Source organism: Pelobates fuscus, chromosome 6 (genome assembly GCF_036172605.1).
Source record: "Pelobates fuscus isolate aPelFus1 chromosome 6, aPelFus1.pri, whole genome shotgun sequence".
In the NCBI taxonomy this organism is placed as follows: domain Eukaryota; kingdom Metazoa; phylum Chordata; class Amphibia; order Anura; family Pelobatidae; genus Pelobates; species Pelobates fuscus.
In genome coordinates this window covers 283,949,923-283,963,534 of record NC_086322.1, presented here as the reverse complement: position 1 = coordinate 283,963,534, position 13,612 = coordinate 283,949,923, and the positions used below count along the sequence as shown (strand labels likewise).

Below are 13,612 nucleotides of genomic sequence, written 5' to 3'. Positions count from 1 at the left end.
ATTATAGTCTTATTAGTTGGTATAGAGTAGAAATTAAAAAAAATTTTAAACTCACTTTAAGCCTCTATGTTGTGCTCACAAGCTATGTGAGTGGTTAAACTATATATATTGGCTTTATTGTTTTTTTATGAAGACTCATTTCGGTAGAAACTCTTTCAGATGACAGATCCACTTTGCATTCAAGGTATAACAAATATAAAAATGATCTTTTCTTTTAGGTGTTGTTGTTTTTTTGTATTTTTTATTATTTTTTTTATTTCATATTATATTTGCATTTATCCAATTTAACATTTTTTTTTCTTTATGTTAGACTTACAGAAAAAGCCGTATCGAAGGACCGATGTAGGTCGACGAAGTGGAAAAAGACAGAATGGACAGCCAGTAAACACCACAGATGTAAATGTGTGAGAGCCTGTGTGTGTGTGTGTGTGTGTAAAACCAGCAAATCAACTATCCCGCTGGACCTTTTGACATTTCACACTATGCATCTGGCTCGAGGGGTGGGAGAGATGGAAGTTAAGAATAGAAGATCTGATGTGTATAAAATGACTAATGCTTTGCCTACAATACCAAAGGGCGTCTATGCGAAAGGAATTCTTAGATGCCCATTCTGCTGTGTGCTCGTGAAATACGTCACAACATTGCTTCTTCTGCCAGACTACCCTTTAAATAATAATGAGACGGACAGGAGACTGACATCCACCATGTGCCAGAGGTCCCAGGCTACGGCCTGAAATGCTTGATTCAATGCAACTGCAGGGTGCACCATCAACTTGTATTGACGGTCTCCCATGTATTATTTGGATATCTGCCAAACATCTCCTGGATATTTTTAAAGGGCTTTAAAAAAAACAAAAAAACGTAAATGTGCATATATCTAGTTGTGGTATAAAAATGTCATCGTCAAAAGCGTAATATCAAATGAATAAGAGCCTGACATTTTAATGAAAGAAGCACATCTTATTGAAACGCACATGATTAATCCTGCAAAAAAAACAAAAGATCATTATACTCAGCATATTTATTTGTATTATTAGCCGTGTGACTGCAAAATCCACATTGTTCTTTGCTCATTCAAATATGGCTATAAGTATCTCTTTTCTTGGTTACAGTATTAGTAGGATTGTGTAAATAATTGTGATATAAGAGATTTGGATTGGAGAAAAGAAAAAAAAATAGTGATGCCGCCACCAGCTCAAGAACTCAAAGACTCAGAAGAGTCACAAGTTATCATGGACCTGTCTACAGTAGTTGGAGAGTGTCTGGATCAGTCGGGTCTCTTTAACATCTTTCTTGTGAGTCCATAAGTGTCTTCACACTGACTAAAGTAATATGTGGTCCTGAGATATTCAATGTTTGAATGCCACTGGGCCCTCAAAATCCCCCACAGATATAAACAATACCCAAGAGAAAGCTAGTTTGTAGAATCATTTATGCCACATGTCTATATTCTGCTAAGTACTGTAAGGGTGTATTGATTTATATTCTATCATCTATGAAATGGATCATGACTCTACTGTTTTACTTTGTCCACTAAGTAGATGTAATGTGCAAGCCTTCTAGAGCACTCAAATCTCGTCTTTATATAATTTCCTTATATGAGCCTGTAGGGCTCTGTATAAACTCACACTAGTCCAAATGGATGATTGAGTGGTCTACAAAAGGTTGCACTTTAAATACATTTAGTTACCTAACAAATTCTACACTGCTACACTTTACCTCCAGTGAAAAATTCACCATACTCGGGTTTGTGAGAGTTATTCACTAAAATAAGAATTCAAAGTGAATTAAAAGTGAAATGTTGGTCAAAATAGCCTAAATAGAAACATTCTCTAAGTCCTCTATTCCAGTTCATCTTCTCTGGCCTTAAATTAGAAATCCACTTCGATTTCACTTTTTAGTAAATAACCCTATAAATATCCACTGACATTTGATGCAAACTGTGTCCCACAAATGTCTCAAAACCATCTATGCCAGTGTTCTCCAACCCAGTCCTCGTGGACCACCAAGAATCCAGGATTTATGTATATCCCAGTTTTATTCCTATGGAGATACTGCTAAAACCTGGACTGTTGGTGGTCCATAAGAACTGGGCTGGAGAACACTGATCTATACTACGTGGCCCTAACCTGCTTTCCTTCAATTATACACCATGCTTGCTCATTCAATACCACTATATTGCTATCAGTGTATCAAGTTATCATGTGAATAGCCAAATTAAAATTGATTGAGTTCTCAGTATTTTTCCCTCACTAAAACGAAGTTAGAATCTCAAACTTCTCCAACTAATTGCCACCAAAATGAGGGAGTGGGAGTACGTAAACATTTCACTAGTAGAAAGGTAGGTCAATGTTCTCAAAGTGGAGCAATTGCCACGGAAACCTGTGGCTGGTGCACTTCTAGAACTCTGACCTATTTTTCTACTAGTGACATTTTTATGAACCTTCCTCCGTATGTCAACTAGGCCATTTCATCTGTGACTGGACAGGAAACAACTACCGTAATTCATTTGCGATCAGGCAGGATACACATATGAGCTTTGATAGGTTCACATTGTAGAGGTAATAAATGGATTGGGGTACAATTTTACTTTTTATGCTTAACTCTTACAGTGGGAGTTCAGTGCACAGTAAGAAGATGATTAAAATACACTGATTTATAAATTCACCATGCCCTGCTTACATATGAGATATATTATTTTTTTTAAATACTTTGTATATTAAGTAAAAAAAAATCTGAGATCAAATTTAACTTTGTACCATTTTGATAACAAAATAAATATAATTGTGGTTCTTAAATAGACTTCTTGGTATACAGAAGGTGTTAAATAATATCTGTATAATGAGATATGTATCTGATATAAATCTCTTTACAGTGGGTTCAAGATTCACTTCTTAATTTCACTTCTCAAGTTGGGTCATGTAAATATGGATGGGAGATGGGCTTATTACAATAAGAACAATACGGATGTGGAATTCTCTGCCTGAAGAGGTGGTTTTATCAAATGTTTAAATTGCAAAAACATAATATTCAGAGATATCATTTTTTATTTGTTGGGTAATAGCTTATTGATCCAACGAGAGTTCTGACTTCTATTCTGGGATCAAGAAGGGTTTTTCCCTATTTTTTTGCAAAATTGGAAGGGCTTCAACTGGGGTTTTTGCCTTCTTTTGGATCAACAGCAAAAAGAAATGCGAGAAAGTCTGAACTTGATGGACGCATGTCTCTTTTTCGGCTATGTATGTAACTATTTAATAGATACCAGTCCTCATCATATTGGCAACCCTGATTGGTACCCTGCCAGGCAGCCTAATATGTCCCCTTTACTGGACACTTAGCTAGTAACTCTAAAGGGAAGGGGTAATAAATTTAAACCATGATCAGCAAGTTCATATAGAGAGTGTGAGCTTATATCTAAAGGAATTTATTATATAAAGGGGTAAAGAGGAATTGATGCAGGGAGAGGTAGGTTGCTTTATATAGAAAAGACAATAATCTGATACGGATGGTGGAGCTGAGATTCAGGAAGCATATTCACAAGAAGAAGATGAGGCTAGCTTACTTCAGGACCTAAAATAAAATGTTATAAAGAAAAATGTGATTATGTCCAGCATGTTGCAAGAAAGCTAACACAGACAGTGTGGGGAGGCCAACACACAGTAGAAGAAAAAAAAAAACAAGCTTCCAAGAAGAGGCACCGATAAGGATACAATAAGACTTAGAACATTTGCTAAAACAGCACTGTCTACAGACATAAATATAAAACAGCAAGGTCCTAAATGGCTTGTGTTACTTTGCTGGACTACCCCACTGTACAGAACACATATGTAGGATATTATAGTGATTGACCTAATAAAATTAAACACACTAGACAAAATAAAGTACCGGCATGGGTGGGATAATTTATATACAGTGGGACCTCGGTTTACGAATTTAATGCGTTCTCTGGGACAGAGGCGGCTCTCTAATTAGGCGGTTTAGGCGGCCGCCTAAGGCCTCGCGCTGGCTGGGGCCTCGCGGCCGCCTAAACCGCCTGTGGGCAGAGTGTGTCAGGTCCTCGGTCAGTGACCGAGGACCTGACACCAGGAGGGGGCCCGGCGGCTTGCCCGGTATGCCGCCGGGTGCGAGGCCCCTCCTGGCTGCCAGGCCGGCCACCATCGCAGACACTGGTCTGCAGCTCCGCAGTGTGCAGAGCTGCAGACCATGTGACTCGCGAGATTTGGCCAATCAGAGCGTTGCCGCGGGTTACCACGGCAACGCTCTGAAATCTCGCGAGATTACATGGTCTGCAGCTATGCGGAGCTGCAGACCGGAAGCAGTGGCCACCGGACCACCAGGGAACCCACTGGACCACCAGGGAAAGGTAGGCTCTCCCTCCCCATCCCCACCACCCTCACCCCCCACCACCATCACCACCCTCAGCCTCACCCCCACCACCCTCAGCCTCAACCCCCACCACCATCACCCCCCACTACCCTCAGCCTCACCCCCCACCACCATCACCCCTCCCCACCCTCACCCCCCACCACCATCACCCCCCACTACCCTCAGCCTCACCCCCCACCACCATCACCCCTCCCCACCCTCACCCTCACCCCCCACCACCATCACCACCCTCAGCCTCACCCCCACCACCCTCAGCCTCAACCCCCACCACCCTCAGCCTCACCCCCCACCCCTCCCCACCCTCACCATCACCCCCCACCACCCTCAGCCTCACCCCCCCACCATCACCCCTCCCCACCCTCACCCCCCACCACTCTCACCATCACCCCCCCACCACCCTCAGCCTCACCCCCACCACCATCACCCCTCCCCACCCTCACCATCACCCCCACGACCCTCAGCCTCACCCCCCACCACCATCACCCCCCACCACCCTCAGCCTCACCCCCCCACCATCACCCCTCCCCACCCTCACCATCACCCCCACCACCATCACCCCCCACCACCCTCAGCTTCACCCCCCACCACCCTCAGCTTCACCCCCCACCATCCTCAGCCTCACCCCCACCACCCTCAGCTTCAGTTCCCACCACCCTCAGCTTCACCTCCCACCACCCTCAGACTCACCCCCACCACCATAACCCCCCACCACCCTCAGCCTCACCCCCTACCACCATCACCCCTCCCCAACCTCACCATCACCACCCCCACCATCACCCCCACCACCCTCAGCTTCACCCCCCACCACCCTCAGCTTCACCTCCCACCACCCTCAGCCTCACCCCCACCACCATAACCCCCCACCACCCTCAGCCTCACCCCCCCCACCATCACCCCTCCCCACCCTCACCATCACCCCCACCACCCTCAGCCTCACCCCCCACCACCATCACCCCTCCCCACACTCACCATCACCCCCCACCACCCTCAGCCTCACCCCCACCACCATCACCCCTCCCCCTCCCCACCCTCACCATCACCCCCACCACCCTCAGCCTCACCCCCACCACCCTCAGCCTCACCGCCCACCACCCCTCCTCACCATCACCCCCCACCACTCTCACCATCACCCCCCACCACCCTCAGCCTCACCCCCCACCACCATCACCCCTCCCCACCCTCACCATCACCCCCACCACTCTCAGCCTCACCCCCCACCACCATCATCCCCCACCACCATCACCCCCCACCACCATCACCCCCCACCACCGTCAGCTTCACCCCCACCACCCTCAGCTTCACCCCCACCACCCTCAGCCTCACCCCCACCACCCTCAGCTTCACCCCCCACCACCCTCAGCCCCACCACCCTCATCATCACCACCACCCCCCACCACCCTCAGCATCACTCCCCCCCACCACCCTCACCATCACCCCCCCGCTCCCTCTCACCTTCACCCCCCCGCTCTCTCTCACCTTCACACCCCCCCGCTCCCTCTCACCTTCACACCCCCCGCTCCCTCTCACCTTCACACCCCCCGCTCCCTCTCACCTTCACACCCCCCGCTCCCTCTCACCTTCACACCCCCCTTTCACCATCACCCCCCTTTCACCATCACCCGCCTCTCACCATCACCCGCCTCTCACCATCACCCCCCCCATACACACAACACACTTCAAGCAGCTACCCCATACACATAGGGTCTCAGACAAAAACGCAAACATGCTCACAGAGACATACATTCGCACACACAAGGATACTCTCTGTCAGACACACTCTCAGGCACATACACAGGTAGACAGTGCATCAATGTGTATATGTGACACTTTTTTGTTAGTGGGGCCTCATGTTTGCATTTCGCCTAAGGCCTCATAAAGTCTAGAGCCGCCTCTGCTCTGGGACGTTTCTTATTGCGAAACATTTGTAAAACGAAAGGTGGTTTCCCTTAGGAATGCATTGAAAACCAATTAATCCGTTCCGGAGGTCAGAAAAAAGTTAAAATGAGCTGGCATGGAAACCAACCCACAATGCAGAACACAGAATAAAAGGCATGCAAAAAACGACGAAGCTCAGCTCCCTACCTTTCCACAGCTTAAGAAATGCACAAAAAAATCCCCAAACAACTGCAAACAATTTCCAGATTGGCTCCAAAACTCGATGCAAAAGCCGCTCCAACACCTCCACACTCGACGCCACGTGCTACCCACAGGCCCCAGCATGCAGGGGGCGGTGCTATAAACCTCCCAGGTGCAATGCATCCTGGGGAAACTTGCTTTGTATTGCGAAACAAATGTGTAAACCGAGGCATTATTTTCAATGGATTTTCATTTGTAAACCGAAAATTCTGTTAACTGAGGCGTTTGTAAACCGAGGTCCCACTGTACAATATTTACAAAATATAAATGGCGATAATAATAATGATTTTTTGCTTATAAAACAATAGATACATAGCAGATATTCGCTTTGGCATATATATTATGTGTACCTTGGAATTTATCTTATATAGCTGATGACGGGGGCTGTGAGCACACTCGAACAAAATTTTCACCAAAAACCTGTTTTCTATTGTCTGTATACTTTGAAATAAAAGACAAAGTTGCAAGATTAGCTGTAAAAGGACAAGATGGAGTAATAGGGAAATGTCACAGGCCTAGTTAGTGAAAATCGTGGACATGTAGGGATGGGCAGTACTATACATTTGTAGCGGGCATCAGCATTTCTGATGGTGGCCCTGTACATAGATTCCTAAACTCAACTGTGGTGTGCACACCAATCTGCATTGTCAACTAAAGCAATCAGAACACATCTCAGATGCCATGTAATTCTAGAATCAACATAAAAATTCATCATGAGATCTGAGCTGCCACCTAGTGGAGAAGTAGGCACATTGAAGGCAATTTTGTCACATATAAAATGGTTTTTAATTTAGCTGAAATTAAATCTGAATGATGAGACTACTGATCACCAGCATTTGTTAGTAGAGCTGTAAGGCCGCAAAATACCATGGCCTGGGCAGAGGTGGGTATGCATCAACTGCTGTGAAATCTGCCTGTCTTTGGTTTTGATCAGTTGAAGGGGTAAAGGGGAACTTGGGTCCGATAAATGACTGATTTTGACCCAAGACAACTCAAAATGGCAGTGCGTGCAGGGGAAAGGGTGGGAGTTTCAGAAAAGATTTATAAAATATAGATATAGACAATAACTGTATAAAATTAGAGTACCTGCTTGAAAACGCTAAAAAAAAAAAAAAGAAAAATATCCTTTACACCTATTTGCTCCAAAATTTCCAGTGCTCCTTGCAGCACAATAACTGGTAAGCAGCAAATTTAACATGTATAGCTTGGAGGAAAGACGAGACGGGGGGATATGATAGAAACATTTAAATACATAAAGGGAATCAACACAGTAAAGGAGGAGACTATATTTAAAATAAGAAAAACTACCACAACAAGAGGACATAGTCTTAAATTAGAGGGACAAAGGTTTAAAAATAATATCAGGAAGTATTACTTTACTGAGAGGGTAGTGGATGCATGGAATAGCCTTCCAGCTGAAGTGGTAGAGGTTAACATGGTAAAGGAGTTTAACCCCTTAAGGACCAAACTTCTGGAATAAAAGGGAATCATGCCATGTCACACATGTCATGTGTCCTTAAGGGGTTAAGCATGCATGGGATAGGCATAAGGCTATCCTAACTATAAGATAAGGCCAGGGACTAATGAAAGTATTCAGAAAATTGGGCAGACTAGATGGGCCGAATGGTTCTTATCTGCCGTCACATTCTATGTTTCTATAAACCATATTTTGCTCATCCAGAATGCATTTGAACTGAAAAGCCCTGTGAAAAAATTCAACAATATACAATTCGAACTAAAAGTAAACTCTTTGTCCAGTTTAACCCCTTAAGGACCAAACTTCTGGAATAAAAGGGAATCATGGCATCATGTCATGTGTCCTTAAGGAGTTAAAACCTGTCTCGGCTTGTTAAAAGATTATCTTTCAATCTAGGAATGTTTATCAAACAGAATTTGAAACAGAATTTGAAACAATAGTTTTCTGTTGAAAAACCTGATTTACCATTATGCACAGGGTTGATTAATGATACATACTCTAACTAACTGTATCTCGCAAAAGATGTAGGAGTTTCTTCATTAAACAGTAAACTGCAGTGAACTAACAAGGGGATTGAAACATTTAGGCCAATTTGTCATCCTTGAAAAATTAAGCAGTGTTTTTTGTTTTTTTTCTATGCTCCACTACCTGACCTTGGTTTCGCAATGCTACTGTTAGTTCCCCTCAGTTGAATGTTTAGATAATAAACAACCAAAAGTTGGAAGATTGTAAATAATACAGTGTTTACCAAATAGGAACCAAAGGCGGATAATTGAGGCAGTGCCAATTGTACAAGTTAACCCCTTAAAGGACCACTAAGGTTCCAGGAAATTTAGGTGTGTCTCTCCCCCCCCCCCCCCCCCTCCCCACCCTCAGGGTTTAACTCCTGCTGGGCTGAAGGGGGCTGAAGGGGTTAAACACTTACCATTCTCCAGCGCCGGGCTCCCTCTGCGCTGGGGAACTCTCCTCCCTCTTCCGACGTCAGCGCCAAAAGCGCATGTGCGGCAAGAGCCACGCGCGCATTCAAACAGTTCATAGGAAAGCATTTCTCAAAGTTTTCCTATAGAGACGTCCAGCGTCTTCTCACTGTGATTTTCACAGTAAGAATCGCAGAACCGCCTCTAGCGGCTGTCAGTGAGACAGCCACTAGAGGCTGGATTAACCCTAGTGTAAACATAGCAGATTCTCTGAAACTGCTATGTTTACAGCAGGCAGGGTTAATCCTAGATAGACCTGGCACCCAGACCACTTCATTGAGCTGAAGTGGTCTGGGTGCCCATAGTGGTCCTTTAAGGACAGATGCAATTGTACAAGTTCTGGACCAGAACAAAACCTAGAATTTGATCTATATGTTTGTTCAACCATAATTTACTTCTTTCATACTTTACATAATTAAGTTTTTTTTGTTGTTGTTTTTTGTTCAGGAGAAACAGGTGTTTTCATTTCACATCAAATATTTATTTATGAAACATACGGTAATTTAAAATGAATAAAATTAAATAAAAATGTAAGAACATAAGAAATGTTGTTTTCCAAGTTCTGCATGCCATTTTAACTGTGGATATCATAATTCTGTTAGCCGTTACTGCAGTAAAACACATACATTTGTATGTTGTGTTGTCCCACGAGTCCAACGATGCCCCTTGTTTTATTGGGTTTTGGAAAGTTACAGGGTATGCATTTTTAGTAGCCACTTAGTAGTAAACTTTGGACAAATTTAATGTTCATATTTGTTATTTGCATTTTAAACACAAAAACTGCACTTTCACCGATTTATATCACTATACGTTTACCTACTCTAAAACACTCCATATCTGTGTTTGGCAATGTCACAATGGTACCCCCTATGTACAAGTTTCAAAACCTTTGAGACCTTATGGCAGCCCAGGAAGAAAAATTACCCCCATCATGGTGTACCATTGCAAATGTAGACACCCCAGGGAATTCAAAATGGGTTATGCTCAGTTATTTCTAGTAATCACATAAACCCTGGCCAAAGTTAGTGTTCATATTAGGTTTTTTTTGCATTTTAAACACAAAAACTTCACTAGCACTGATGATCATCACTACACCCTCCATATTTGTATTCAGTTATATCTCACGAGTACAACAGTACACCCAGGGCCGGCCTTAGGGCGCCCTGTGCGAAAAATCTTCACAGCTACCCCCCTTCCCGTCCCCCCCTCTCCCACTCCTCCCCTCCCCCTCCCCCCTTACCCTTTCCCACACACCCTGTCACACACACAGGCAGACAGCCATACACACACACACACACACACACACAGGCAGACAGCCATACACACACACACAAACACACGCAGGCAGTCACAAACAGACAGCCACACACACACAGACATAGAATGTGACGGCAGAAAAGAACCATTCGGCCCATCTAGTCTGCCCAGACAGTCACACATAGGCAGACACACACACACACAGGCAGACAGCCACACGCACACACACACAAACACACAGGCAGACAGCCACACACACAAGCAGGCAGTCACACACAGACAGCCACACACAAACACACAGGCAGACAGCCAACACCACACAGGCAGACAGCCAACAACACAGAGGCAAACAGCCACACACACACAGGCAGTCACACACACACACACACACAGTCAAACACACACAGACAGTCAAACACACACTGGCAGACAGCCACACACAGACAGGCAGACAGCCACACACAGACAGGCAGACAGCCACACACAGACAGGCAGACAGTCACACACACAGGCAGACAGTCACACACACACAGGCAGACAGTCACACACACACAGGCAGACAGTCACACACACACACACACACACAGTCACACACACAGGCAGACAGCCACACACACAGGCAGACAAACACACAAACACACACAAGCAGACAATCACATATTTACCTCTGTTCCTTGTGGAGACAGACAGGCAGTAGTTCCCCTGCAGCAGTTAGACGGCATTTTAGCTCCGCCCCCGCCGCACGGTAAGCCCCCCCCACCCCCCCACGTTTTTTTTTTTATCCAGCCGGCCATGTGTGAGCTGTGCGGCCGCAGGGCGCCCCCTGCTCCATGGCGGCCTGTGCAGCCGCACAGCTCGCACACCCCTAAGGCCGGCCCTGAGTACACCCTGTAAACAGGTTTTATGGGGTTTTGGAAAGTAACAGGGTCAAATATAAGGCTTGCCCATTTCAGTCTTCACACATGGAAATTTGACAGAATGATTTTCTGCGCCTATGCCACCTTTGAGAGGGCATGGCCGCCTGTGTAATAACATTTCCACCATTATGACATGCAATTTTCAAAAGTAGACAACCCAGTGTATTCTTGATCACAAATGTAGGCCTCATTTAGTGGTTACAAATTCCATTTTCACAGGACAGTTCATAATCCTGGTGTGCGCTAGTGTAATAAAGCCTCAATATTTTTACTTAGCAAATTTTTACTGTACCAAATTAGTGCCTAAAATATTTTAGGCATGTTTTTTTTTTTTTTCTGCTGTAATGTGACAGGAAGGTGTTAAAAAAAAAAAAAAAGAAAAGAAAACTGCTGCAGCTGGCAAAAAGAGTAAAAAAAAAGTTTTACCATAAAAATATTTTTTTCAATATTAATAGTACCAAGGTACTAATCACCCTAATCAGACTGCTCACAAGGTTAAGGCTATGATCAGCACTGTCTAAAAGGATTAAAAAAAAAATATTTTGAGGCGAAGAGAAGGGCCGAGAATGTCTCAGCCAGTGTTACAAATCATTGGCTGAAACATTGCTGCTGTGATTACAGTGACAGACTGTCACCATGATCACGTGCTGCAGATCGCCATCATTGGCGAGAAGGAGACAAGAGAGGCGGACTGGAGAGAGGGCTAAATCGTTAGGACATTTAACGTCATTTAAGCCCGCCTCCTGCACGACAGCATAGCACGCCCTAACAGGGTTAATGAGTTAAAAGGGCATATAAATATAAAATGACAACCCACTCCTCAAAATGGCAACAAAAGAGTAAAAACAAAAGTGATTATTCATGCAAAGACAAATATATTTACTATTTTTTATTCTGTTAGATTTACTCAGATTTTTGCATACAGGGGAGTATTGCATAAACACCAGAAAAATAACACAAGAGAACAAAAACATTATAAAGACAAACACAATACTTCATGTAATCTACTTTATTATGCTTTTTAACCCCTTAGTGACCAGATCGATTTTCAATTTTCTTACCATTAAGGACCAGGGCTGTTTTTACATTTCTGCGGTGTTTGTGTTTAGCTGTAATTTTCCTCTCACTCATTTACTGTACCCACACATATTATATACAGTTTCTCTCGCCATTAAATGGTCTTTCTAAAGATACCGTTATTTTACTCATATCATATAATTTACTATAAAACTAATTATAAAATGAGATGAAAATGTTTTAAAAAAACACACCTTTTCTTACTTTGACCCCCAAAATCTGTTACGCATCTACAACTGCCAAAAAACACCTGTGCTAAATAGTTTCAAAATTTTGTCCTGAGTTTAGAAATACCCAATGTTAACATTAGGGATGTGCATGGGGAAATTATTCGTTTCGCTTCGGCATTCCGAAATTCGGGACTTTGACACTTCGGAACTTTGGCAACTTCGGAACTTCGGCAATTCAGCTATTCGGACATTCAGAAGTATCCGAATTGCCCGAAATTTGTCCAAATTGACATTTGCAACGAAACAAATTCTAGTTAACGAACGTCTAGTTAACATGTTCTTAGCTTTTTTTGGAAAGTTATAGGGCTATAAGTACAAGCAGGACATTGCTGTTTCAAAATATATATTTCTAAAATTTATCAATAGTGACATTACATAGTTACATAGCTTAAAAGAGACTTGTGTCCATCAAGTTCAGCCTTCCTCACATATGTTTTTGCTGTTTATCGAAAAGAAGGCAAAAATACCTAGTCCGAAGCGCTTCCAATTTTGCAACAAACTAGGAAAAAATTACTCCCAAAATAGCAGTCAGATGTCTTCTTGGATCAAGTAGCTATTACCCCACTAATTAGAAATTATATCCTTGTATGTTATGTTTTTGCAAGTATTTGTCCAATTGCAGTTTAAACATCTGTATGGACTCTGATAAAACCACATCTTCAGGCAGAGAATTCCATATCCTTATAGTTTTTACTGTAAAAAAAACCCTTTCCTTTGCCTTTGATGAAATCTCCTTTCTTCCAGCCTAAATGTGTGACCTTGTGTTCTATGTATAGCCCTGTTTATGAATAGATTTCCAGATAATGGTTTGTACTGGCCCCAAATATATTTGTGTAATGTTATCATATCCCCTCTGAGGTGCCGTTTTTCCAAACAAAAGAGATTTACCAATGTTGCAGCTTGTCTCTGCACTTTTTCTAGTGCCCATGATATCCTTCTTTAGAACAGGTGCCCAAAATTGCACAGCATATTCAATGTGTGGTCTTACCAGCGATTTATAAAGAGGCAAAATTTTGTTTTCATCCCGAGAATGTATGCCCCTATTTATACATACAAAACTTTACTGGCCTTAGCAACTGCAGATTGACATTGCATATTTTAACACTGTTATCGGTCATAAATCTCTGAATCACACCGCACATATTTTTTTTAAAG

General features: G+C 43.5%; 1 protein-coding gene across 1 annotated transcript in view; it reads left to right on the top strand.

Moving 5' to 3' along the window:
- The window catches only part of FMNL1 (formin like 1), a 59,963-nt gene extending 57,235 nt beyond the window's left edge, over positions 1 to 2,728 (top strand). Inside the window, exon 26 of the mRNA XM_063459327.1 lies at positions 311 to 2,728. Within this exon, the coding sequence (XP_063315397.1) occupies positions 311 to 408 (98 nt within the window). The 3' untranslated portion in view covers positions 409 to 2,728. The remainder of the gene's footprint in view (positions 1 to 310) is intronic.
- The last annotated feature ends 10,884 nt before the right edge of the window (positions 2,729 to 13,612 follow it).